At 43.8% G+C, this 25,904-nt stretch overlaps 1 protein-coding gene across 1 annotated transcript in view; it reads left to right on the top strand.

Moving 5' to 3' along the window:
* The window catches only part of NRBF2 (nuclear receptor binding factor 2), a 42,519-nt gene extending 24,600 nt beyond the window's left edge, over window positions 1-17,919 (top strand). The window contains exons 3-4 of the mRNA XM_033943285.1: window positions 14,293-14,333; window positions 16,343-17,919. Of these exons, the coding sequence (XP_033799176.1) occupies window positions 14,293-14,333; window positions 16,343-17,077 (776 nt within the window). The 3' untranslated portion in view covers window positions 17,078-17,919. The remainder of the gene's footprint in view (window positions 1-14,292; window positions 14,334-16,342) is intronic.
* Window positions 17,920-25,904: the final 7,985 nt, after the last annotated feature.

Genomic DNA, 25,904 nt, shown 5'->3' with positions numbered 1-25,904 from the left:
AATTCCAAAGAGAATTTTGAAAATGACACAGGCACATTTAAACTGGACTCTAAAATACACAGGAAGCCAATGCAGGTTATAAAGTAATGATGTTACATGATCAAACTTATATTTCCTGAAAATCAATCTGTCAGCAGTGTTCTGGATCAATTGTAATCTAGAAATACAGCTCTCTGCCTTCCCCAAGCTCCTGTGCCTTTTGGACAGTGAGCTTCCATACATCTGAATAGACATTGTTTTGAAATGGCACTTAAACAGCTGGGCCTCTGCAGATGTTTAAAAGCTACCATTTAGACATGTGGATGCTTCTAGAATAAGCACCATAAAGTAGGCATTCCCAGCAGATTTGTTCTCTGAGGCAGTTGTAATGCACGTATGTGCCTGCCAGCACTGATTCACATATAAATGGCAATTTTAGAATGGAAAGTAATGTGTATTTTCCCTTCTAAAATCAACTATATTGCTGGCAGGGGTGCTTCAATTTTATATTTTCAACCACTTGGAAGAAGCTGTTGCCCTGGAGTCCTTGAGAGTTTGCTTGTTCTTCTCTAGTGATAGTGAAACAGCACCCTCTACTGGCAAGACTATAGGTGGAGAACTTTTTCTCAACTTAAAGGGAATAGTGTCCAGAGGATTTTAAAATGTCTTGTACCATCAATTTTGATGCCCTTTTCTCTAGTCTCACAAAGGGGCTGTTTTGCTAAAGTGCATTAAATTTTACAGTTACTGTGTCTTAATGCAAAAACATAACCTGCGTTATTCTTCGCTCTCGCTCCTACACTGTCAACTCTAATGGCACCATGTCCACTCCTTGGTCTCCTTCTTGCAGTGTCCTTCAGGGATCACCCCTTTCCCCTATCCTTTTTAATATCTATATGTCCTCATTGAAGCTCTTCCAGCTTTCCCCCTTGAAACAATCTACACATACGCCGACGATATCCTTGTCCTTCTTGAAACAGACCAGAACTTCACCAACCTCCACGATAACATAACATCCTGCATAATGAGACTCCACTCCTGGTCCTTCTCAGTACAGATGAAACTAAATGAATCAAAAACAAAATTACTCTGGCTCGGCCCAAAGTTAGAACACCTGCCCACCCTCTTCGCACTGCCCTCAGGCACTGCCTTACACCTTGAGTTCTCAAGCAAGGTCCTTGGCATCATTATCGATTCCTCTCTTTCTCTCAACGACCACCTCAACTCCTTGACAAAATCATGCTTTTTCAGCCTCCACATGCTAAGGAAAGCAAGACCCTTCTTCCGCCAAAAACATTTCGCCGTCCTTGTCCAATCCATCATCCTCTCCAAACTTGACTATTGTAATGCCATTTACCTATGCTTAACAAAAAAAAGCCTCCAAAGACTCCAGCTTATTCAGAACACAGCAGCCAAGCTGATTTTTGCAAAACGTAAATCTGACCATGTCTCCCCACTCCTGGCCAATCTTCATTGGCTCCCAGTGATTTCCAGAGTCCAATTCAAATGCTCTTGCCTGGCTTTTAAGATTATTCACGGCATCCTTCCTTCCCTAATCCCACTTTCTTTCAACTCCTCGTGCCCTGACTCCACCAGGACCGCCCATAAATTAAAACTATCCTTCCCCTGGGAAAATCACTTCTTTTCAAAATCACAGGTCTCTGGAATGACCTTACTATCCCGCTGCGGAACCTGAGCTCCCTCCATTTATTCCGCAAGCAACTAAAAACCTGGCTCTTCTCTAACATGTAATTTCTTTTCCCTTACTTTTCCACTCGATTTATAAACTTATGTAAACCTTTTCCTACCCTTTCTCATTTTTAAGTTCTTGTAAACCGTGCCGAGCTCTATTTCAGTGGAGATGATGCGGTATATAAACTTAAGGTTTAGTTTAGTTTAGTTTAGACAAGCAGGCAGCATATTCTCACATGTAGGTGATGTCATCCACAGAGCCACAGTATGGACAGTGAAAAGTATAGTATCACTTTAAGCTTTAGCAAGCTTTTAGACTGCCCGCGAGGTCGTCAGTTTATCATTTTCCACAGAGTAAGGAAGACATATCTTTTGGTTCTCTGTTGAGTTTCCTTCCCATTTATATTTTATTTAACTCTCAAGTATTTCAGGTTTCTCTTCTACTTTTCTTTTGAAAACAAACAACAAAAAAAGTAGAAAGGAAAAATAAATTTTGGACTTTTCTCAAACTTCTTTTAGTTAGCGCCCTTCACACAAATTTCCATCCTGACTTCCTCTGTGATCGATGGATTTTCAGCTTTGTTTCTACTCCAACCCAGCTTGCCTTCTCCGATAGTATCTGGCTCTGGGGCTATAGATTGGAAGAAGGAAAACTCTATTGATAAATAAACAAAAAAAGAAAAACTTTAACATTAATTTCCACAAATAGGTTTGGAGTCTGATTTCCAGTGACTGGGACTGGCTGATACCAGAGGACATCAATGCTTCCATCTGCTTGCATCAGTGGCATATTAACATCAAGTTTCCTTGATTGACACAGATGCAGCTCAGTGGACAGAGCCCTGACTTTAAGCCTCTTGATGCATGGCTTTCATGGTTTGTCATTTCTGAAGCGCATTGCCTTTTCAGGCACTCACGCTTCAATGCCTGTAGCACTTTTAATACCATTGATGTTGCATGGTCATGGTGTTTCCTTATCAATGGACATCAATGCTGATTAAGACTTGATGCTGTTCTACATCGATACCGTTTCTGGGCTGGAAAGGCATAGCCATCAAAGTTAATTTCTCCAGGTAAACTCCACCCTGCGGTACCATTGATACCCATTCAGCCAGGTACATGATTTGAGATTGCAGGAGGTTGACTTTCTGTAGACTAATCTCTACTTCAGTGTCAGCAACCTCATCGATGCCAGTCAGCCAGAGCATAATTCTCTTAAGGCGCAAGGTACTGCTTCAGAGTCTATCCTCACTTAGTATTGATGTTCTTCAAGTCATCGTCAATGTCATCTTTAGAGAATTGGTCTGTATCCAAGGGTAAAGTACTGCAGCGTTTTCGCAGATGGTACTTGTCCTAGATCCAGGGATATGGGTGTATATCATTGAGGGATAACTCCACATCGATGCTGATGTATTCCTTCTGTGCAAGTTGTGGTGCTTACAGGGCTTGCATCCTCTTTGAGGTCTCCCACCCCTGGACCTCCTTTTGGCACCATTGATACCCGCTCAGTCTTGGGTATCGGTGTGGGTTATTTGTTCCAGAATTGATGACTATCCACTGCTTCACATTGGTTACATCGACTATGACCCGCTTACTCTTGACAGAGTATCACATCATCTGCAGTTTGAGGGAATGTTCCTTTTCATCGGAGCAGTACCAGACATGTGAGGTATTGATGCCGTAGATGATTCTCTTAATTGGAACATCGATCACCAGTAAAACACTGATGTTCTTCACATTGAGGCTCTGCATCCAAGTATCGAAGGTATTCATTGGGACACCATAACCTTTTTATCAAAAATTTGAACTTACCATGGCACAGCATTCCAGCTATAGTTTCTTAATTTCCAACAGTCTCTTCAAATTTCAAGTTTATTAAAATTTGATATTCTGCCTTATCAATATTCAAAACGGTTTTTACAAAAATATTAAAATAATACATAAAATCATCATATGGGGGAAGGGACAAGACTAACGATACAGACATTAACAAACCGGCACAGAAAGAAAGGGAAGAACTACAAAAATTGTATAGGAAAGAACGAAAATAGGAAAAAAATATATGGAACGGGAAACACAGATATCAGCCAGTTCTGTACTGGTCCTACCTAAGCATAGCATTTTGGGGCTACAAGGTATTGAATCCAGTTTTCTGTCAAGGCATCAATCCACATGGCATCTACCTTTCTATACTACTTCAGGAATCCACCAGGTGTGTAGAGCCTGAAAGGTGGTTTTTTCCTGTTGACTGGACGTTTAAACATAAACAACACTAGTGGGGGAATCTAACATGGGTGTATAGCCTGTTAAGTTAGATTCCTATGTTTAAAAAAAACCCAACAAAAAACTATCTTCTAAGCAGCATCAACCAGGTGTTTGGTCTTCCTTGCTGAAGCACACCTCCCATTATACCATCAATATTCAGTACCTTTCAGGATGCTCATACAAATTACATCGAGTATCTTTCCCTATTCGTGTTTGTTCCTATTGTTTAATGTGCATTATCCACAACACGCTTTACTCCATCTCCTTTTTTATTCTAAAGGAACCCAGAGGTTTGGGAGGGGCTGTAGGGGAGAGGGAGGCCACTACATCCATTTTAAGATGTTTTTTATTTTATTCCATTACTTCAGTTTATATCGAACAGAGTTTATGATCTGAAGTCAGAGGATTGTACGCTCAAACATTAGTGCGCACTACCAAAATTCCAATAGATTATGATTATAATTCTGAACCTGTTCCTGCAATACATTTTACACAGGTCACACACCTATCTTTCAGTTTCATTTTCTATCTCTAGGCGAAGAAAATGAACATGCTTGGACGCAATGAGCATGTGCAAGATTTATAGCATCGCATAGTACCATTGAGAATCTGACACTAAACCTGTACCTTTGTCAAAGGTCTTTGGGTTTTATATCGATCTTCTCTTCAGTATACTGGGATCTCGTCTATCTTTGGTTATATGCTGTGACCTCTAAACTACTTCTAGATCACCTCCTTCTTATATCTCTTACTGATAGTGCATTCATTTTTGATAATGTGGTATAGTCATGTGTCTTGTAGGCCTCATTCCTGTTTTCTTATTCCTTATGGAGAACTCCTCCATGGTGACATCCAAATCTTGTTCCACCTTCGGAATTGTTTTAAATAACCTTAAGGTTAATTATAAAAAAAAAAGAGTGATCTCTTGTTACAACCATTTCCTGATGGTCTAGTAGGGTTACTTTTCTTCTTGCTTTTACCTAGAAAGGAGAAGTTCGGGGCTGCTGTGGAGGAGCAGAGTGATTGGTCTGATGCCTTCTTTCCGTCATCATGCTTCAATATTTCTGTACACTTCTCCCTCAGTATTTGCGGGGGTTAGGGGCAGAGCCGGCCCGGAAATGTTGAAAATTCAAAAATAACTTTTTGGCTGGCTCTGAACCACCCCTGCCTCCCTCCCGCCTTCCCGGACATTACCTGGTGGTCTAGTAGGCTTTCGGGGCAGGAGCGATCTTCCTAAGCTCCTGCCCCATGCAGATCACTCATAGGAAATGGCCGTCGTGAGTTCCCATAGTCTCTTGAGACTACAATGGGAGCTCATGGCAGCCATTTCCTATGAGTGATCTGCATGGGGCAGGAGCATAGGAAGATCGCTCCTGCCCGAAAGCCCGCCGGGGGGGGGGGAACGTCTGGAATGCAGCTTTATTTTTATTTTTTTAAATCACGAATAACCAAATCCGTGGATACTGAAACTGTGGAATTGGAGGGAGAAGTGTAGAACATTTTGTAGTGTGCATTTTGGCCTGTTTTTCTGGCTGGCCCTCTGATGTTACGCTTATGCTTAGGTCATATGGTGTCCACAGTCCATGTTACCCTATTTGCTTCAGTGGTCTGAAGTAGAGAATGACACGGTGGCGGGTTACCCGCGGCTAGCTGCATTTAGCCGCGGGTAACCCGCCAAAACGGGGAAGAAAAAATAGTGGCCTCTGCGGGACGGGGACAAGGCCATTCACCGCCCCGTGGAGCGGTGAATGGACTTGTCCCCGCAGTGAGGCAATCAAGATTGCACGGTCCCCGCCATCTCCCTCCCTCCACCTTACCTTTGAACTGAAGAGCAACCACTGGTTGAATTTCTGCCGGTCCACACGAAGAAAAAAAAAAAAAGCCTCTTCTTTTTTCCTGCTCTCATCGCTATGCTGCAGCTACTAAAGCCGACAGGAAGTCTTTCTGACGTCAATTCTGACGTCGGAGAGGACGTTCTGGGCCAGCCAATCGCTGCCTGGCTGGCCCAGAACGTCCTCTCCGACTTCAGAATTGAGTCGGAAAGAAGACTTCCGGCTTTAGCAGCTGCAGCATGGCGGTAAGAGAAGGGGAAAAGGACAGAGGCTTTTTTTTTTTTGAGCGGCAGGGAGGCAGCAGGCTGGCTTTGGAGGGAGAAAGGTAGACAGGCACAGGCAGGCAAGCTTCGGGGGTGGGGTGGGACAAAGTGTGGAAGGCAGTGAGAGGGACATAGGAAGGAGGCACTGGGGGCACTAAAGACATGGGAAGGAGGCACTGGGGGCACTAAAGACAGGAAGGGGCACTAAGTACATGGGAAGGAAGCACTGGGGCACTAAAGACATGGGAAGGAGGCACTGGGGGCACTAAAGACATGGGAAAAAGGCACTGGAGGCACTAAAGACAGGAAGGGGCACTAAGGACATGGGAAGGAGGCACCGGGGGCACTAAAGACATGGGAAGGAGCACCGGGGGCACTAAGGACATAGGAAGGAAAGAGGGAGGGAATAGAAAGGGACAATTCTTGGGCCTGAGTGCAGAAAGAAAGAAATGAAAGAAAGGATACACAGACAGAAGGAAACGCAACCAGAGACTCATGAAATCAATCACCAGACAGCAAAGGTAGTAAAATGATTTTATTTTCAATTTAGTGATCAAAATGTGTCAGTTTTGAGAATTTATATCTGCTGTCTATATTTGTCTATTTTTCTATAGTTACTGAGGTGACCGAGCTTGCGGAGATGGGGCAGAAACAGGGTTTTAAAATTTTAGTCCTAGTAGTTTGCCGGTCCACAAAATAATTATTTTATTTCTGCCAGTCCACAGGTGTAAAAAGGTTGAAAACCACTGATGTAGAGTATGCCGGCTTTCTTTTTCGCCAAGCCGCACTCGCATTGATCAATCTTCTCCTCTCTTGCAACTTCCTGTTTCCGGTTGCATCAGAGGAGAATATTGAACAAATGAACACCCGCACATGCGGCTGGGCGAAAAAGAAAGCCGGCATACTCTACATCTAAGGTGAGATGGAGGGAGGGAGATGGCGGAACACTGCAGCCGGTCGGGTGTCTGCTGTTTTTGTATCACTGCCTGCCTGCGCTCACGTTCCAGATCCTCCTGCATTTTTAGTGTGCACAATTGACCTGATTCGAGCTATAGGTGAACATGGGGGACACATCATTGAAAGGGAGGACAAGTTAATTGATTTATTTTATGTTCGGTTTTTACTACAGAGCAGATGCACTGAAACAGATTCTCAGTGCAGTAGTAGTAGTGGCAGAACTCTCTTCTGTCTTCATGGTGTTTCGCAGTACTGAGGCTTAAATGGATGCTGCGGAGACGGTGACGGGGCGGTGAAAGGGATGGCGGTGACGGGGCGGTGAAGGGAACAGCGGTGACGGGGCGGTGCAGAGGATGGTGGGCCGGGGACGGTGCAGTGACGGGGACAGATTTTTTCCCCGTGTCATTCTCTAGTCTGAAGCTTTCAACCCCTTATCTGAGAGTATTAAGGTCACTTCAGAAATCTCTTCAGTGGTGGATGCATCCAGTCAATCTTCATTGCATCCATCTCTGTGCAACACTGAGGTTTTTTCCTGCTGGTTATCCATTTCCTCTCATGTTTTCTATTACTTGTGACCACTTTCCTTGGAGCACATCTATTGCTTCCCAGGAAGATTCTCTTCACCATCTCAACTCTGCAGGCATATTGCCTTATTTTGTTTAGTTAGGTCACTATCAACTCTCTGATATCTTCTTACCTTTAGTTGATTCCGCTAGCTCAGAAGTTATTTCTTCCATTTTTTGGGGTACCACACAACTAAGCTCTGTTACCCATGATCCCTCTTCTATAGCAAAGTGAGAGGGAACAGGAGTTTAATTACAAAGGCTTGTTACTTTGTTTTTCCTGTTCACATTCTTAGGTACACATGTTTTCATGTGCCACTTATTTACTACTCGGGGCTACATCTATCATGGCTCCGTTCCTTATTTTTACTGGGATAAAATTTATATAGTTTTGATTCTCAAGTTTCTAACGCAAGGACAGAAGTTTGAAGGCTAGACTACTTTATTTCTAGAAATATACAGTACTTTCATGGGTTCAGGTCTTAATTTTAGTAACACTTTTAAGTAATGCTCTAACCTTACTAAGCTCCTCTTTTTTTTTTTTTTTTTTCAAATAAATAAAGAGCCTTAAAATTTTTTTTATCAACTTTTGTTTTTACAAGGATATTAAACAACTCTGTTCTCTGAGGGGATTTCATCTTTACTGGCATTGTTTGTGTAATATGCTTCCCCCTTCTGTTTTCTGCTGATTCTCTCATTTTAAGGTTTATTACAATCCTTTCTCAGCCTTCGAGAGAGAGAGATATTTTTATTTATATCTATAATAATAATATTTTTTTATGAGGAAGTTATTTTCTCCACAGTAAGCCGCTATGTCATTCTAATTTTATACTTCATAGCACTGGCTTTTCTTTCCTTCTAGGATAGTTCCTCTTTTTTATCCTCTCAGACTATTCTTTTCATGAAAAGCATGCTTTCATTGCTTACAAAATTTCTTTCCCTTCTCATTCGTATCTTCTCTGAGATCTGGATAGTTTCACCTGCTTATTTGGTCTAAAACTCCAGATGGGTGCATTTACCAGTAGTCCTTTTTTATTTGATTTTTGAATCTTTTTGGCATCTCCATCGCCTATATTTAGATTCACCTACCTCTAGGACAGGGGTAGGGAACCTTTTTGGCTGAGAGAGCCATAAACGCCATATATTTTGAAATGTAATTCCGTGAGATCCATACAATATGTTTCAAGTTTAAACATATTGTATGGCTCTCACGGCATTACATTTTAGGTAAGACCAACACTTTTAAAGTACAATAAGTCTCTGAATTCTTTTCAATAATGTTGCTATGCTGTTCCTAACCAATGATGAATAAAGTACTTCTTACCATTAATGCGACTTCTGGTGCTGCATTGTTTTGCTGATGGCTTTGTAGTCTGATTGATACGTGGTGAGGTTAAGTTTCATGCAGGCGTTGGGACTTCCATCCGTTAAATGTGATCGTAGGTTGGTCTTAATGTTCCTTAGATGTGAGACAGACTGCTCACATGCATATGTTCCTTAGATATGAGAAAGACTGCTCACATGCATACGTAGAGCCAAACATTGTTAGTACAGCAATACTCACACGCTGCAGTGTGTGGTATGTGACGGGAAGCGCGTTCCAAGTTTTGACAATCAGCTGGTCCGCCGGTTGAAGATTTTTCATTTCTCCCCACTTGTGTTTGCTCGCCAACTCTGCTTGCTGTCGTGCAAGTCTTTCCAAATCTTCATTCAGTGACTTGAACTTATTCACCCACATGTCTGAGGCCTTCAGGTCAGCAGCTTGTAGCTCAAAATCTCTGACGGAGACACCGAGGATGTAACTCAGGTCGGCGCTGTCCACTGCACACTCGTGTGGATGGGTGATGAACTTAAAAAGACGAGTGCGCTCACGAAATTCTCCAAAGCGCGCTTTGAATGACTGCAGGAGATTAGATGTGAAGCCCGCCAGCTGCTGAAGATCAAGATGTTGAGCAGGGTCACTTGCTGTGCGTGCATCTTTAAACTCCCCCAGTTTTTCAAAGTGTAGTAAACGACCTGTTTCAATGTCGGCGATGAAGAATTCTAGCTTGTTTTCAAATGCAAACACTGCTTGTTGAAGGGATAAGACTGTATTTCCAACGCCTTGCATTTTTACATTGAGCTGGTTCAGATGTTCAGTGATGTCCATGAGATAGTAGAACTTCAAGAGCCACTCAGTGTTAGCTAACTCAGGATGCTCGACGTTTTTCATTTCAAGAAAAGTCCGGATTTCGCTCAGACAAGCCGCAAAACGGCTGAGCACCTTCCCTCTTGACAACCAAAGGAACATTGCTGTGCAGAAGCAGACCATGATAATTATTCCCCACTTCTTCCAGCAGTGTTTTAAACTGGCGATCATTTAAAGCTCAGGCAACAATAGAGTTGACCACCTGAATGACCAGCGATATCACCTCACCAAGCTGCTCACCACACATCTGAGCACAAAGCGCTCCTGATGTAGGATGCAGTGAAAACTTAGGATGGGTCTCGTTACATGTTCACGAAGAAACGCTACGAATCCTCTTTTTTTTCCCCACCGTGCACGGAGCACCATCAGTACACACTGAAACAAGTTTATCCATCGGTAGATGTTGTTCTTTAACGAACTCAATGAAAGACTTGAATAAATCCTCCCCTCTTGTTGTCTCTTTCATAGGCAAAACAGCAAGACTTTCCTCACATAGTGCGTCACCGACAGCATACCTTGCAATCACTCTGAACTGGGATAAATGGCTTATGTCTGTTGATTCATCCAAAGCAAGAGAAAAGAATGGTGCTGCATTTATGTCCTTCACTTGTGTTGCCTCAATTTGATTTGCCATCATGATGGTACGATCGTGAACAGTTCTTGCCGTTTGATTATCTTGTCTTTATCTGAAAAGTTGTCAAAAAGTTCATTGGCAACATCAAGCATGAATGCTTGGCATACTCCCCATCTGTGAATGGCTTTCCGTTTCTCACAATTGGTAAAGCACCAGCAAAGCTAGCCAAATTCCAGTCACCTTGTTGGGTCCAAACACGGAGTTGTTGCTGACTAGCTTGCACTCTGCACAGTAGCTCTTGACATGCTTTCTTCCTGCTGTCCCCCGCAGGATATTTCGATGCAAATGTAGTATGGCGTGTGTCGAAGTGCTGCTTTATATTTGACCGTTTCATCGATGCAATTTTATCATTGCATATTAGACACATTGCAGAACCTGCTCTCTCTGCAAAGGCGAATTCCTCTGTCCATTCCTGCTGAAAAGTACGATACTCCTCATCTTTTTTTCTTTTAGCCATATTCTTTAATAAAAGGGTTCTTCAATAAAAGGGCAGGGTAGCCAATTACAGGTATAGCTGGTGGGATGGACCCTTACAGGCTGTCAAGGCAGGTTAGGCCCAAGTCGGGGGCTTAATGTTCAGCCATTGTGGAAAGTGGCATGATTTGTGGCTGCCTGTGGATGCGGCTTCAGGCCCTTTCGGCCATGGATGCTGCGGGGGCCGCAACTGTAGCTAGGCCGAAGCGGGGGCCTCAATTTGTGGCAGTACGTTTTGCTGGCGAGCCACTGACTATAGCTAGGCAAAAGTGGGGCCTCAATTTGTGGCTGTATGTTGGCTGTGGGGGCTACCAACTTTAGTTAGACCGAAGCCCGTTCTTCTGCGGATTCTGCAAAGTAGGGCGATGGATCGCCTGTGAACGTTGCGATGCCGAAGCCGGATACTGCGATAAAATAGAAATACATAGACAAAGGTTAAATTGAACCAGTAAGAAGCTGGACTCTGCATACAGTGCACCACAGAAACAGTGACACGTGTCTCCTAAAGCAATAAATAAATAGAAAATTTTTTTTCTACCTTTTGTCTTCTGTGGTTTCTGCTTTCCTCATTTTCTTGTAACTCTCTTCCTTCCATCCACAGTCTGCCATCTCTCTTCCCCCTATATGGCATCTTCTCTCCTTCTATGCCCCTTCCAGAAATTGTATGCCTCCCCCTTCCATCTCTCCTTTCACCTCCATTGGTCTGGCATCTCTCTCTTCTCCTTTCCTCTCCCACACCTCTCCTTTGCAATCCCTTTCCCTTTCCCCCCTCATTTTCCTTTTCAATTTATTTTCTCCAACTGTCTAGATTACGTTCTTACTACCCTCTCATCAATGTCCTTTTTTACTGTGTACCTAAAGCTTGCCACCACTTTCCCTCACTCCTCCAGTGTTTCCCTAACTCAATCCTTTTCTCCCCATCATGTGCCCTCCTTTTATTTATCCCCTCCTTCCATCATGTACCCTCTTTCTCCAACCCTTCCATCTAGTACCTTCTCCTCTCTCTGTCCACTTCATCCAGCGTCTGCTCCCCTCTTTCTCTCCTCCCATTTCCTTCCTGCATTTGCTCCCTTATCTCTCCCATCTGCACTTCCATCCAGCACAGGCTCCCCACTACCAGCCAATGTTTGCCCTTTCTCTTGCCATCCACCCCTCTTCAATCAGCATCTGCCCCCTTTTTTTCCCTCCAATATCCTTCCCCTTTATGTCTCTCCCCTTTCTCTGTACATCAATTCCATCAGCACCACCCTTCCATACCACCCTGCCCTCTTTCTTTCTCTCCACCACTCTTCCATTCCAGCAGTCCTGCTCCTTTCTCTCCCTTCATGCAGCAAGGCCCCATGATGACTGTAGCTGTCGGCTGCCAGTCCACCCCACTCCGACGTACTTGCTCTGGGGTGGACTCAGCAACCGCATGCTGGAAAGTCCCGTGATGACTCGTCTGCTGGCTCTGCTCCGGAAGAAGTAAGTTACGTCGGAGGGGGTGGACCCGGCAGACACAGGGAGTTGCGGCAAAGTCCCGCAATGACTGTGTCTGCTGGGTCCATCCCCTCTGACGTAACTTACTTCTTCTGGAGCAGAGCCAGCAGACGAGTCATCGCGGGACCTTCCTGCACCTCAGCGCGGCTGCCGACTCTGCCACAGAGAAAGTAAGTCAGAGGTAACGTGACCATTTATTTTTTTCATCAAAAGGGGACATCTATTAATTGACTGTGTATCCTTTTTCATTTCTTTCTTTCTGCACTCAGGCCCAACAATTGTCCCTTTGTATTCCCTCCCTCCTTCCTTCCCATGTCCTTAGTGCCCCCAGTGCCTCCGTCCTGTGTCCTTAGTGCCCCCAGTGCCCCCGTCCTGTGTCCTTAGTGCCCCCAGTGCCCCCGTCCTGTGTCCTTAGTGCCCCCTGTGCCCCCGTCCTGTGTCCTTAGTGCCCCCAGTGCCCCTGTCCTGTGTCCATAGTGCCCCCAGTGCCTCCTTCTTATGTCCCCCCACTACCTTCCAGATTTTGTCCATCCCCAAAGCCAGCCTGCCTGCCTGCCTACATCCTTCTCTCCCGGCCGCAGAAAAAAAAAAGCGCCTCTCTCCTTCCTTTCCTCCAGTTCACGCCGCTGCAATCTTACCTCCCCGTTGCTGCTGCTGCTAATTGCTGCCAACTATGTCTTCTTTCTGACGTCAACTCTGACGTTGGAGAGGACGTTACGAGGCCAGCCAATCACTGCCTGGCTGGCCCGGAACGTCCTCTCTGATGTCCAGACGTCGGAAAGAAAACATTGTCGGCGGCAATTAGCAGCAGTGGCACGGACCGGGGGAAAGGAAGGGAGGACCCAGACCTGCCGCGAGCCAGATGTGGCCATCAAAAGAGCCATAGGTTCCCGACCCCTGCTCTAGGAGGTCGTTTATTATTCTCAGCCTCCATCCATATGAGTTTTCTCGGAATTCTTCTTTTACCTCTAGTAGAGCATGGAGTTCTTCTATTCTTTTTTTCTGTTAGGTTCCCTCCCTTGCCACTGCACTCTCGGATCAGACATTGGATCATGGTTTTCATGAGGCAACTCAAATTTTTGAGTTCTTGGAACCCAATTCTTTCCATCCCTTTGCTTGAGCTAGGGAGTCCCACATGTGAGAATAGGCTAAGGATAAAGCACAGTTACTTAATGTAACAGATGTTATTCTGGGACAGCAGGCAGATATTCTCACAACCCGCCCACCTCTCCTAGTTGGCTTCTTCGCTTGGGCATCAAACCGATGACCTCGTGAGCTGGCATTGGGCGGAAGGCACTCACGCATGCGGGTAGTCTAAAAGCTTGCTAAAGCTTAAAGTGATACTTCACTTTTCACTGTCCGTACCAGGGCTCCGTGGATGATGTCGCCCACATGCGAGAATATCTGCCTGCTTGTCCCAGGATAACACCTATTACGGTAAGTAACTGCTGTATGTGTAAATGTGGAGGCGCTGAGCGAACCTGCATTAACTGCATGAGTGCTGGTTAGAATATAGTATGTGCTGCACACTACCTGCAGGTTGTTCTTGTCCACTCTCTGCCTGTGCCCACTGAGTTACTACCTCCAAACAAAATGCTCTCAATGCGGGAATTAGTGCATGCTAACCATGAAAATATTGCAGGACCACTTACCAAGCCTGTGTAATACTACTTCTAGTACATTAATTCATCTGTTAATTGTCCTGATATGCTTTAGTAAAAGGCTACTTAGTCCTCACGCTTCTTTTCAGTCTGTTCATTTTATAACTACTTTGAATAGCTTTGTTTCATCTACAAATCTGATCACCTCGCTCTGCAATCCATATTTCAGATCAAAATAACCATTAACAATCATTATTACCACCATATCCTTGTACCCACCTAAGCTGAAATAATACAAATTCCTAGGATTTTCTCATCCAGAGTTTTGTAAATAGACTTTTAACATTTATGTACTCTTGATGCAGCTTATCTCACTGAAGCAATGAAGCTGACACACTCTGAGCAGGTGAGTCTAATTTTAACATTTCACTTAATGTTCTATATATACATAATACCACATGCTACAGTACAAATCATTTAAGTTTTCTATTTTATTGGGGGAAATACCTCAATCTGGGTAAGTTGTTTTTATTTATATATTGGCCACCAGGCCCTCGCCTAGGCTAATAGCGTCCTGAGTGACCCACAGACCAACTGCTCTGGTGTGCTGCTCAGTAAGGGGACAGTCCCCACAAGGGCAAATTTTCAAACAAAAACAGTCAAAATGAAAACCAGGCAATGTGCAATGTGAGGGGGTAGGGTTGGGGGGGGTTTCTGATTCTTTATTAAGGATTTGGAAGAACAAAAAGAAAGTATATTGTATAATATAAGTGAATGTATATGGAATGATAGGATGGGGAGGGGGGATAAATTTCATTAATTTAAGATGACTGTAATAGAATAGCAAGTGATGTTTTTAAGTTAAAATGTTATTTCTTGATTCACTTGATGTAAGTTGTAAAAATGAATAAAGATTTTATTTAAAAAAAAAAACCCCAGACAAACACAGTGTGGTGCATTCAACCTTTGCCATGCTATTTTTTTCAGTTTGTGGAATAAAGAACCCTGGACAATATTTTGACAAACAAACAATAAAAAACTTCAGGCGCAAATCAGGATATACCAAAGTCCTGGTGCCTCAGCAAATGCAGCACAGCTTTCTGAGCTGGGCCTAGGCCTTATTCCGGCCCTAGAACTGGGCCTTTCTCACAAAGAGAGCTAATTCTAGCTATCACAGTGCATTACTTCCACAAAACACCAAAGCAAAAGTAAATGTTCAGGAGGCCCTCAGCTCTGCTCCTGAGCTGGGGCAGGAGAACTGCCAAATTTGTCTTCACACAATATTCAAATATTCCCACCTGAGATCTTGACAAACTTCTCCCACATAATTCAGTTCTCAGTTCCTATGCACTACTGCATTCAAACAAGAAAAATATAGTTCCATAAGGCAGAAAACATTTCCCATGCAAGGCAAACTGGGAGAGCACCAGCAACAGTCTTTGTGAAACCAGAAAGAGCCCTGCCCCCTCCTGGGGCCTTGTATTGGGCCTCAGCAGTGCTGTGAGTCCATGTAGTAAAAAAAAAAGAAAAACTCTTGCACCATAAGTTACAGGCTGTAGCACAAGTCCCAATAATTGTTCAACCAAAAATAATCCAAAAGAAACATTCAAAACAGTTCAGTGGATAGCTCTAGAAACTGCTCACAAGAACACCCCCCCCACTGTAACACCCCCCCCCACAGCTTTACAGTTGCCTTGCAGGAAAATACCTATTTCCATGGCCTCTGGTTCTGGAAATACCTGGTCACAAAATTCCATTTCTTCCTCTTGAGGCATGGTCTCAGCTTCCTGGTATGGAGCTAAATTATCCATTTCCATGGGCTCCAGAATATTAAGTTGCTCTGGTCTGGCTGGCTGCTGAGCACTGGAAAAAGTACCTTTCCCTTCCTTGTCCTCCCTAACTCTGGAGAGAAAGCTGCTGGCTTTTCAGTGTGAGAGCCCTGCTCTGCTCTCAGTGTGCCTGCACTGCTCTGACGCTCTCTTGGGTTCCCCCTGTGGATGGTTGGGTAAATGCAGGGTTTTCTCACAGGGGCATTTTGCCTAAACCTAATATTCACAGGTTTGGAGACAAACCTTGTAGAGCTGGGCTGAGTTTCCATCTCCTCAGCTTCTGAATGGTCAGAAAAAAAACTCATCTTCAGTCAGATCCTGCCTAGTGTAAACAGGGAACTCAGGCTGCTGGGCTTTACAGGGCTTGGGAACAGCTTTCCTAGTCTTAGTCCTGCCTCTCCTGGGGTTTTTCCCTGTGAACATGTCAGGCACTGAGCCTGGCTGGTCACAATATATATAGCATATTTTCTTATAATTTGATGGAAAAGTTGAGCTTATGTTCCTGTTTGTAACATTCCTGCTACTTCTCACAGACTAAAAATACAACTTGTACAATTGATAATATTTTTGTCTTTTTCTCAAACAGGCTCAGTTATCACTTGAATTACAAAGAGATAGCCACATAAAGCAACAATTACTGATCCAAGAGAGGTGGAAAAGGGCAAAGAGAGAGGAAAGGCTTAGGACTCAGCAGAATACAGTAGCTACAGATAAAGAGAGAGCTACATATCTTCAGACATCTTATAAACTGTCCACAGAAGAATCTGATGGCCAAAATATGTTAATCCCTACAGGTTACAAATATAGTTCTAACAAGGAAAAGTGTTTGCAAGAAATTCATGGTGGCCTTGATAGGGACCCAGACACACTACTGTATTTGCTTCAGAGAAGAAAGGAGCCATTAGAAACCTGTATGGGGAATAAAGCCCCAAAGGATGACAAAACAAAAATAGAGGAGCAAGCAACCAAAATTGTAGAGCTGAACCGACTTGTAGACTTTCTTTTGGCTGATAATGAAAGATTAAAGAGAGAAAACAAGCAATTAAGAGCAGAAAAGGCTAGACTTCAAAAAGCTCCACTGGAAAAAGAACTGGATGTAGATACTGACTTTGTAGAAAAATCAGAGTTATGGGGTCTGCAGCAGCCTTCAGAAAGTGCTACAAATTCTGCCTCCTCTTGGCAGAGGTTTGGCACAAATGCAGGCAAGGACAAGAACATTCCAGTACCTAATCTTCCTTTAGACATTTTATTGCCTGATCTTCCTCCGCTGGAGCTCCCTGAAGATATTCAGTCTGAACTGAAGGGATTTATGGATAGTTAAGTGAAAATTATGGAAGAGGCAGATTGCAAGATATAGCCAAACAAGGGCAAAATCACCAGGAACAGTGATGGTCCAAGGCACAAACACCTCACAAGGATAAACATAGACATCAGATTGCATTGCAGAAACTTAGAAGACATTGTCACTGTGAAATATGACTTATACAATAGCTAATCAATTTGAATCGAGCTAAGAATACCAAAATTTGTGGACATGGAGCTCTTGGAACTGTGTTTTTCATGTTGAATACCAAATGACTGCCTGGATTAACTTTTCAAGCAAAACAATAATCTTTTTCCTATTGTTAAAGTTCAGGTTTAAGTATGCTGTAGATATATATATATATATATATATATATATACACACACATATATAATTGGTATATATGATGCCATAAATGATAATGCAAAGCTAGCTTTTGGTAGCCACATGGTTGCCATATATCTAAAAACGATTATCATGCAATCAGATTGTATGCATTCTATATGCACAATTTTGTTAATTCAGGTGTACTAAGGATGCACCATATAAAATGGATCTGTGCCACACTGCACGCCTAATTCACTGTTAACCTCAAACCAATCAGGAAAATTGTGTCAACTTTTCCATTTCATGAAGGAACCAAATTATTAGTTCTGCTATTTTGGAATAACCAGTTTACATAATCAGGGTGCATCATGAGAATTGTTTTAACTATTGTTTGCTGTATAGAAAGGTATGCGTTTTAAAGGATTGCCCAGGGACTTGGTACCCTTACTGTTTAAAATGGTGCATGAGTGCAAGTAATGCTTGTTGACAGTATTTGATTGGAAAACAACAATAAAATATTTGTGTTTATAGTCTGTGATGAACTGAATTTACAGAAAGTCAAAGTTCAAATCAATTTTGAGACATTTCTGATGGGATATAGATACATATCTTGATTATATATTCCAGTGCAGAAGGTGTGTAGACTGAGGGTCATGTCTCACTAAAATTTTGTGCAGTTTCAAACTGGAGGGAAAATGTCATTGAATGAGGGGGGCTGCAGTATAGATTTGTGGACCTGAATTTTACCTGCAAATGGGTCTTATTGGATCACAATAATTCAAAAAACTTCAACTACCAGAAAATCCTCGTATTTGTTCTTTGATAGTGCAGTGGTTCTTAACCCTGTCCTAGGGGACCCCCAGCCAGTTGGGTTTTCAGGATATCTCTAATGAATATGCATCAATACACAAAGACCAATGGGATTTATCAATTATCTGCAATAGCTCTGGTTAATTTTATAATAATTTAATACAAAAAGAGCTATACCCGCCTTAAATCATTATATATTCTAAATAGTTACCATTTATTAAATCATTAATGAAATCATTTTTTATTACACCATATATTTTAAAATTCAATTAAACAACATCTTTCATTTACACAATAATAATACACATGAAGCCCTCTCAGTTTACCCTATTTATCCCACAGCTTAAAAGTCTATTCACTATATGAAATACTGCAAGTCTTAAGAGCTTGTCATCACTGTGCCAACTTACTCTTTTCTTGTCTTTTCATATCCAACTTGATCAAACTGAACAGTTAAGCCCAACACAGTTCTGTGTTTTGCCTTTCAGCATCATCAGGGGCTTTAGATTACTGATGGCTTCATTTCTTCACAACCTCTGATTATTCATAATACTTTAGATCTTGGCCATACACAAACCAGAACCTTTCCACAGCTCAAACAAAGATGTCAATCACAGCTTTTCAGCTCCTTCTCCTCTGGTCGCTGTTGCCCCTTCAGTTCTTCCTTCTGCAGGCGAGCATGAAGGTGTCATTCTGATCTGCTTCCTTCTATTTCTTTATTTTTGCAATCTTTTTCAGTTGTTCATGGATTTTACACAGTTCTAGGACTGGCTGTGCCTGCTTGGAGAGGAGCACTTTGTCTGTAGCTGACAGGTGCATCCTTCGGGGACCTGTTCAGCCAGCCTGTTGGATATTTATGGTGCTTAGAGTTCCAGGCCCTCAGCATTTGCTCACTTCTTTGACTTGGTCAGGAGCTTGAGCGCAGGCTTTCGGGCATCAGTAGCATCCGTTGGGGCGCTCATGGTGCTGGCTGCAGTTCATCCCCCCCCCCCACACACACACACATACCTTTTGCAGCCTAGGGCAGTGGAGGTTCAGTCTGACTAAAGTTCGGACTGGCAGTCCAAAGATCTCAACGTGATAGCCGAGTGGTGGTTTGAGGCAGAAATTCCCTCCAGATCTAAATACTTTCTAAAGGAGCTGAAGCATGCTGCAGCATCTTTTCCCCCCGCACATGGTCTGTGAGTACAGATTATGACAGCCTATGAGGAATATCAGAGGGAGGGGCTTCTGAAAATCTGTGTTTTGCCTGTTTCTACAGCTAGTCTTGTTTCCCTTCCTCTAAAATCCTATTTTTAGTGTGTTTAGGTCAATCTGGTAGTAATGCTGCTGCGGCAGCCAAGATTTTTTTAAAATTTTTTTCTAAGTTCTCAAACTTTCCCAAAACACCTCATTTTGCCTCAAAATTAATAGGAGTGGCGTCCTCAGACCCTAATACTCGTATATCATTCCTTATTTGCACCAGATGGGCAGCTAGCATCCGTGTGCTACATGGTGCTGGAAGGAGGGGTGTGAGCTTCAAGCTTAGCCCCTCCATAGGCCTCCAGGGTTGGAGAACGTCAAGTGGGCTCATCGGGGGAAACAAAATACTTTCTGGGACAGCAGCTCTGTGCACTGTTGAGAAGCTTAACAACCCAAGAAAAGGCTGTTCCACCCTAAAGGACAAGGAGACTTTCACCCTCATGCCTTTACCCCCAGAGTTTATTAATCTACTCTGGAAGGCTTATGCACAAGGCAGAAATCTGCCAGTCAAGTCCACGAGCAAGCAGGACAGTGTACAGACCTTGTTGGAGTCATATCAACAGTTTCACAGGAACATCAAAACTTACCTGTTTAAGAAATTATAGTTATCCCAGGACAAGCAGGTAGCATATTCTCAACATATGGGTGACGTCAACCACAGAACCCCGATGCGGACAGCTTCACAAGCAAACTTGCTTGAAGAACTTTTAGAAAGTTCGCAACTGCTGCACTGCGCATGCACGAGTGCCTTCCTGCCCTACATAGGGCAGACGTCTCCTCAGTTCTAAGATTTCAGCAGAGCTGAGAAGCCCTCATTTCGATGCTCTGCACGAGAATTAGTTCGTGCCTTCTCATCACCGCGGCTTGTGTTTGTTTCTTTTTTCTTCACAAGTCGCTTCGGTGCGCGTGTTTCCAAAAAAAAAAAAAAAGAAAAGACAGTTTTCAATTTTATTTTTCTGCCTGTGTCACGGCGGGGCCTGTTCCGTGGCCTCAGCCTGTGGGCTTGAATTTAGCCCTGGCCGTTATCCATTCCATGTCCTTGCCGGTTACAGGGTTCAAGAAGTGTAGCTGGTGTCAACGCACGATCTCTATTACTGATCCACATAAGTGGTAAGTTCAGTGTTTAGGACCTGACCTGTCCGGAGTCGTGCACTCGCTGTGCTACACTTCACAATCGAGTTCTTTAACGTTGTCAAGTGCAGATTGAAAAAATTTTCAGGGCAATGGATCTTCCTCCGAAAATCTCAACTCCGACCTCGACCTCAATCTTGACTGGACTGAAGTCTTCTATGGGTCTCAAAGCCTTGCTAAAGCCTCCCTCGATGGGGAAGTCTTCATCCTCGGGAAAATCAGCAAAATCGTCCCCGGAAGGGCCGCTCTCCTCAGTGTCTCTTTCAGGTAAGCTATCGAAGCCAGCCACTCAGGAGTCACAGGCCACTTCAACGGTGGCCTCAGTGGTAACCGTCCCTTCGAGGCTTCCCAGGAAGTGTCTCCCCAAATTGAGGAAGCACTCATCTTTGAGGTCGTCTTCCTTGGAGTCTATAGCCACACCAATTGTACCAGCTCCAGTGGTCTTGGTGCCGGCTTTGCAGAATATGTTGGAAACTATTCTGCATCAGGAGTTTGGTAACATGCTTGCCAAATTGACTCCTGTTTCGACTCTGCTTTCTGCAGTCCAGCCTGAGCACTCAGCAGTATTACAAGGAGTCGAGTCCTTGAGAGTGCCTCGAGTCCAGCCTGAACACTCTATTCAAAAGAGTTGAATCCTTGAGAACGCCTCGAGATCAATCTGCACACTCTATACAAAGAGCTGAATCCTTACAAGTGTCTCGACTTCGATCTCCAACTTCCAGTCCTACCTCTCAACATGCATTGCCTTCGAGGCACAGAGTGAGGATTCCTTGGCATTCTTCATCAAGGCTGGATTTGACTCAATCACTGCCTCGTGATTCGAGGCACAGTTCCTCTTCACATCATTTGTTGAGACATTCATTGAGGCCCAGGTCTTCTTGAGACAGATCTCATTTATTGAGACACCGAGACTCTTCAAGACCACCAACTTCTTTGTCAAGGAAATCTATTGTGGAGCCACAGCATTCTCGCCAGTCGAGTTCTTCTCCTGCGAGGTTTTCTTCACTAGCTGGTTCTTCAAAATGAAAACGTTCTGCTTCTTCTCTTCATTCCAGAAGTGGTCATTCATCTGCATCTTTGCCTATGAATTGAGATCTGCGGTACCAATATTCCAGAGAGGCTTCACCTTCTTTCTCTGCTGTAAAAGGTACCTCGAGGAGCTCTCGTACACCTTCTCCTCAACGATGTCATACCTTTTCAGATCCGGTATCCTTTACAAAGTTCTTATACCAAATGAGTAAAGATCTCAACATTGCTTTGGAGTCTGATTCAAAATACTCTAAGGAATATTTGGAAGAACTGGGTATACCCAGTCCTCCTAGGGATTCTCTCAAATTACTCATGAATGGCATCCTTTCTCAAACTTTCAAGAGGAATCTAGATACACCATACTCCATTCCTGCTGTGCCAGCAAAGCTGGAATCTAGATATAAGATGGTTTATTGTAAGGGATTTGAGAAGTTTCAACTATCCCATCAATCTCTTCTCGTGGAGTCTTCTTTAAAAAGAACTAATCCTGCCAAAGTTTATGCCACTGTTCCTCCTGGCTGAGAGGGAAGGACCATGGACAAGTTTGGCCGTCAGCTCTATCAGATGACAAATAGGATGACTCTAAGGAATATTTGGAAGAACTGGGTATGCCCAGTCCTCCTAGGGATTCTCTCAAATTACTCATGAATGGCATCCTTTCTCAAACTTTCAAGAGGAATCTAGATACACCATACTCCATTCCTGCTGTACTAGCAAAGCTGGAATCTAGATATAAGATGGTTTATTGTAAGGGATTTGAGAAGTTTCAACTATCCCATCAATCTCTTCTCGTGGAGTCTTCTTTAAAAAGAACTAATCCTGCCAAAGTTTATGCCACTGTTCCTCCTGGCTGAGAGGGAAGGAACATGGACAAGTTTGGCCGTCAGCTCTATCAGATGACAAATAGGATTTTAAACTATAATTTTGTCACGTCATATTGCAAGCATTGGGTCAACGCTATGCCTGCTTTTTTCAAGTATATCCCAAACATTGGTTATCAGAGTTCCAGCATATGCATGCTACTCTAGGTCAACTTCGCATGCATATGGTTCAAGCTGCATATGATGCTTTTGAAATGTCCTCCAGGGTCACTGCATTCTTGGTAGCCATGCGACATCTAGCCTGGATATGAACTGTGGACATGGATCCAAACCTGCAAGATCAACTGGCCAACATTTCATGTCAGGGAAATGAGCAGTTTGATGACTCCATTGAGGCAGTCACAAAACACTTGTCTGAGCATGAGAAATTGTTTGCCTCTGCAGTGAAGCCGAAGCCTTCCACTGCTAAGAGTTATAGGCCTCCTCCATCTTATCAGAGGCATTATCCTCAGAAGTCAGCACCTTATTCAAGACCGCCTCCTAAGAAACAGCAGCAACAATAACGGCAGCATAAACCTCAGGCTCCTGCTGCGCCCAAGTCCACTCAGCCTTTTTGACCATCTAACACAGAGCATAACATCAATGTTCTGCAAATTCCCATTCTGCAAATTTCTCAGATTTCAGATGGGAAATCATCATTTTCAATACAGAGTGCTACCCTTTGGCCTGGCATCATCTCCCAGAGTTTTCACCAAGTGCCTGGTAGTAGTAGCAGCAGCTCTACGCAGCTATGCTCTTCAGGTTTTCCTGTACCTGGACAACTGGTTCATCAAAGATTCAACATCTCGGGGGGTTATTGTAGTGACCAAACAGACTATTTGGTTCCTCCAAAGTTTGTGATTTGAAATCAACTTTCCAAAATCCCAGCTACAACCCTCTCAAACTCTACAGTTCATCGGAGCTGTATTGGACACTGCAACTCGGAGCATTCCTTCCGCAACAACGTCAGGATACTCTAATACAACTTTGTCGCAAAATGCTGCCCCTCACTTCACTCTCAACGAGACACATGGTTCTGCTAGGTCACATGGCCTCTACAGTTCACATGACTCCTTTTGCCAGACTTCACCTCAGAATTCCTCAATGGACCCTGGCTTCTCAATGGGCGCAAGCTTCCGATCCTCTCAGCACATTATACTGACTCCTTCATTCAAACAGCCTCTCCACTGGTGGATGCTTTCTTCCAATCTCTCCAGAGGTTTACTGTTTCAAACGTCCCCTCATCAGAAGGTTCTCATGACAGATTCCTCGATCTATGTTTGGGGGGGCTCATCTCGATAGTCTCCGCACTCAAGGACAGATCATCGGTGTCATATCAATCTGTTGGAACTCAGCGATTTTCAGTGCTCTCAAAGCTTTTCAACATCTTCACGATCAAGTAGTCCTCATTCATACAGATAATTAAGTAGCCATGTACTATGTCAACAAGCAGGGAGGAACCGGTTCCCTTCCCTTTTGCACGGCAGCTCAGAAGGTTTGGAATTGGGCAATTTTTCACAACATCTTTCTAAAAGCCGTCTACATTTAAGGAGAGAAAAACTTTCTGGCAGACAAATGAGTCATCTTCCACAGCCTCACGAATGGACACTCAATTTGTCGCCTCTCCATTATATTTTTTCTCAGTGTGGGACTCCTCGAATAGATCTCTTTGTGTCTCCCCACAACCACAAACTGGCTCAGTTTTGTTCCAGGATATACTCCCCTCACCGCCTGGAGGCAGATGCCTTTCTTCTAGAATGGACGAACCAGTTTCTGTATGCATTTCCTCCATTTCCCCTCATTCTCAAGACACTCGTCAAACTGATAGCTCCTCGGTGGCCCAGACAACCTTGGTTCTCCCTTCTACTTCAACTCAGCAGCAGAGAGCCTCTACTTCTACCAGTTTTTATGTCTCTGCTTACACAGAGTCAGGGTTCTCTGCTTCATCCCAACCTGCAGTCTGTACACCTGACAGCTTGGTACCTTTCAATGTAACTGCCAACCTACAATTCTCTCAATCTGTAGTAGACATTTTTGAAGCTTCCAGAAAACCTAAACCTACCACTAGGAAATGTTACAACTAGAAATGGACTTGGTTTTCTGGTTGGTGTGCTCTTCATCACAAGGAGCCTCAGTCTACTTCCTTGTCTTCAGTTCTTGATTACCTGTTTCATTTATCTCAATGAGGCCTCAAATCAACATCCATTAGATTCCATTTCAGTGCAATTGCTGCTTTCCATTAGCCACTGGAAGGGAAACCTCTCTGCTCATCCTGTGGTTTCCAGATTTATGAAAGGACTTTTCAGTGTCAAACCACCTCTCAGACCGCCTCCGGTGGTTTGGAACCTCAACGTGGTTCTTGCCAGATTGATGAAGCCTCCATTTGAACCAATGGATTCGGCTCATCTGAAAAATCTCACCTGGAAAGTGGTTTTTCTCATTGCTCGCAGAGTCAGCAAGCTGCAAGCTTTAGTAGTGGACCCTCCTTTCACAGTATTCCATCATGACAAGGTGGTCTTTCGTACTCATCCTAAATTCTTACCAAAAGTTGTTTCAGAATTTCATCCAAATCAATCCATTGTACTTCCAGGCTTGGGCAGGCAAGCAGGAAATGAGAATGAGAGAAAAGCAGAGAAGAGAACAGGAAAGAAAAGCAGAGAAGAGAACAGGAGAGGGGAAGAAGGAGCAAGAGAATGCAGGAGAGAGAAAGGGGCATCAGTGAGAGGGAGCTCTGCCCACCCATGACATCATCCACCGTAGCTCCTCCTTAAAAGGGGAGGAGCCAATGGTGCTCAACCATTCGGCGCGCGTTGAAGATGAGCGTTAAAGGTGCTTACTTTAGCGAGAGTGCCTTTGTGAAGGGCTTTAAGAAGGGACGAGCAAAGAAGAAACACTTAAGGAAGGACACCTACACAGGCAAGTACCACAAGGCGACAGGACAGACAAGCAGTAGATAAACAAACACAGTAGTAGCAGAGGGCAATCACAAAAGACAGAGGATACACACAAGCAACCTGGGTAGCAGATTTAAAATCAAGAAAAGGACTTCACAGTAACACTGAGGATGCTACACAGATTCCTACACAAGGAGAAGCCACTTCAGATGACAGACCAGCAGGGGGACAGCAATGGATACAGCAGACAGAAGCAGGATGTTGAGCTACCCAGTTTTCTCCACCGTTTGCCATATGTATGATTACCTCCCCTCTGGGAGGCGGTCTTATGTATACACTTGATGCGAAGAACTGGAGGGCCTGAATAAGGAAGTCAGACTCCTGGAGGGTAGAATACTGGAACTAGAAGCACTTCGAGCAGTGGAAGAGGACAGAGAGGCAGAAAACTTCATGACAGAGGAAACTGTTGAGGAAGAAATCAGGGAGTTAGAGAAGTTCATCGAACAGGCATACAGGGAGGCCGTGGAAAATCACCAACAGTGGAGCTGCCAA

The sequence above is a fragment of the Geotrypetes seraphini genome, chromosome 4 (genome assembly GCF_902459505.1).
Source record: "Geotrypetes seraphini chromosome 4, aGeoSer1.1, whole genome shotgun sequence".
Classification (NCBI taxonomy): domain Eukaryota; kingdom Metazoa; phylum Chordata; class Amphibia; order Gymnophiona; family Dermophiidae; genus Geotrypetes; species Geotrypetes seraphini.
The sequence above is the reverse complement of the archived record's forward strand: the minus strand, read 5'-3'. Positions and strand labels throughout refer to the sequence as shown.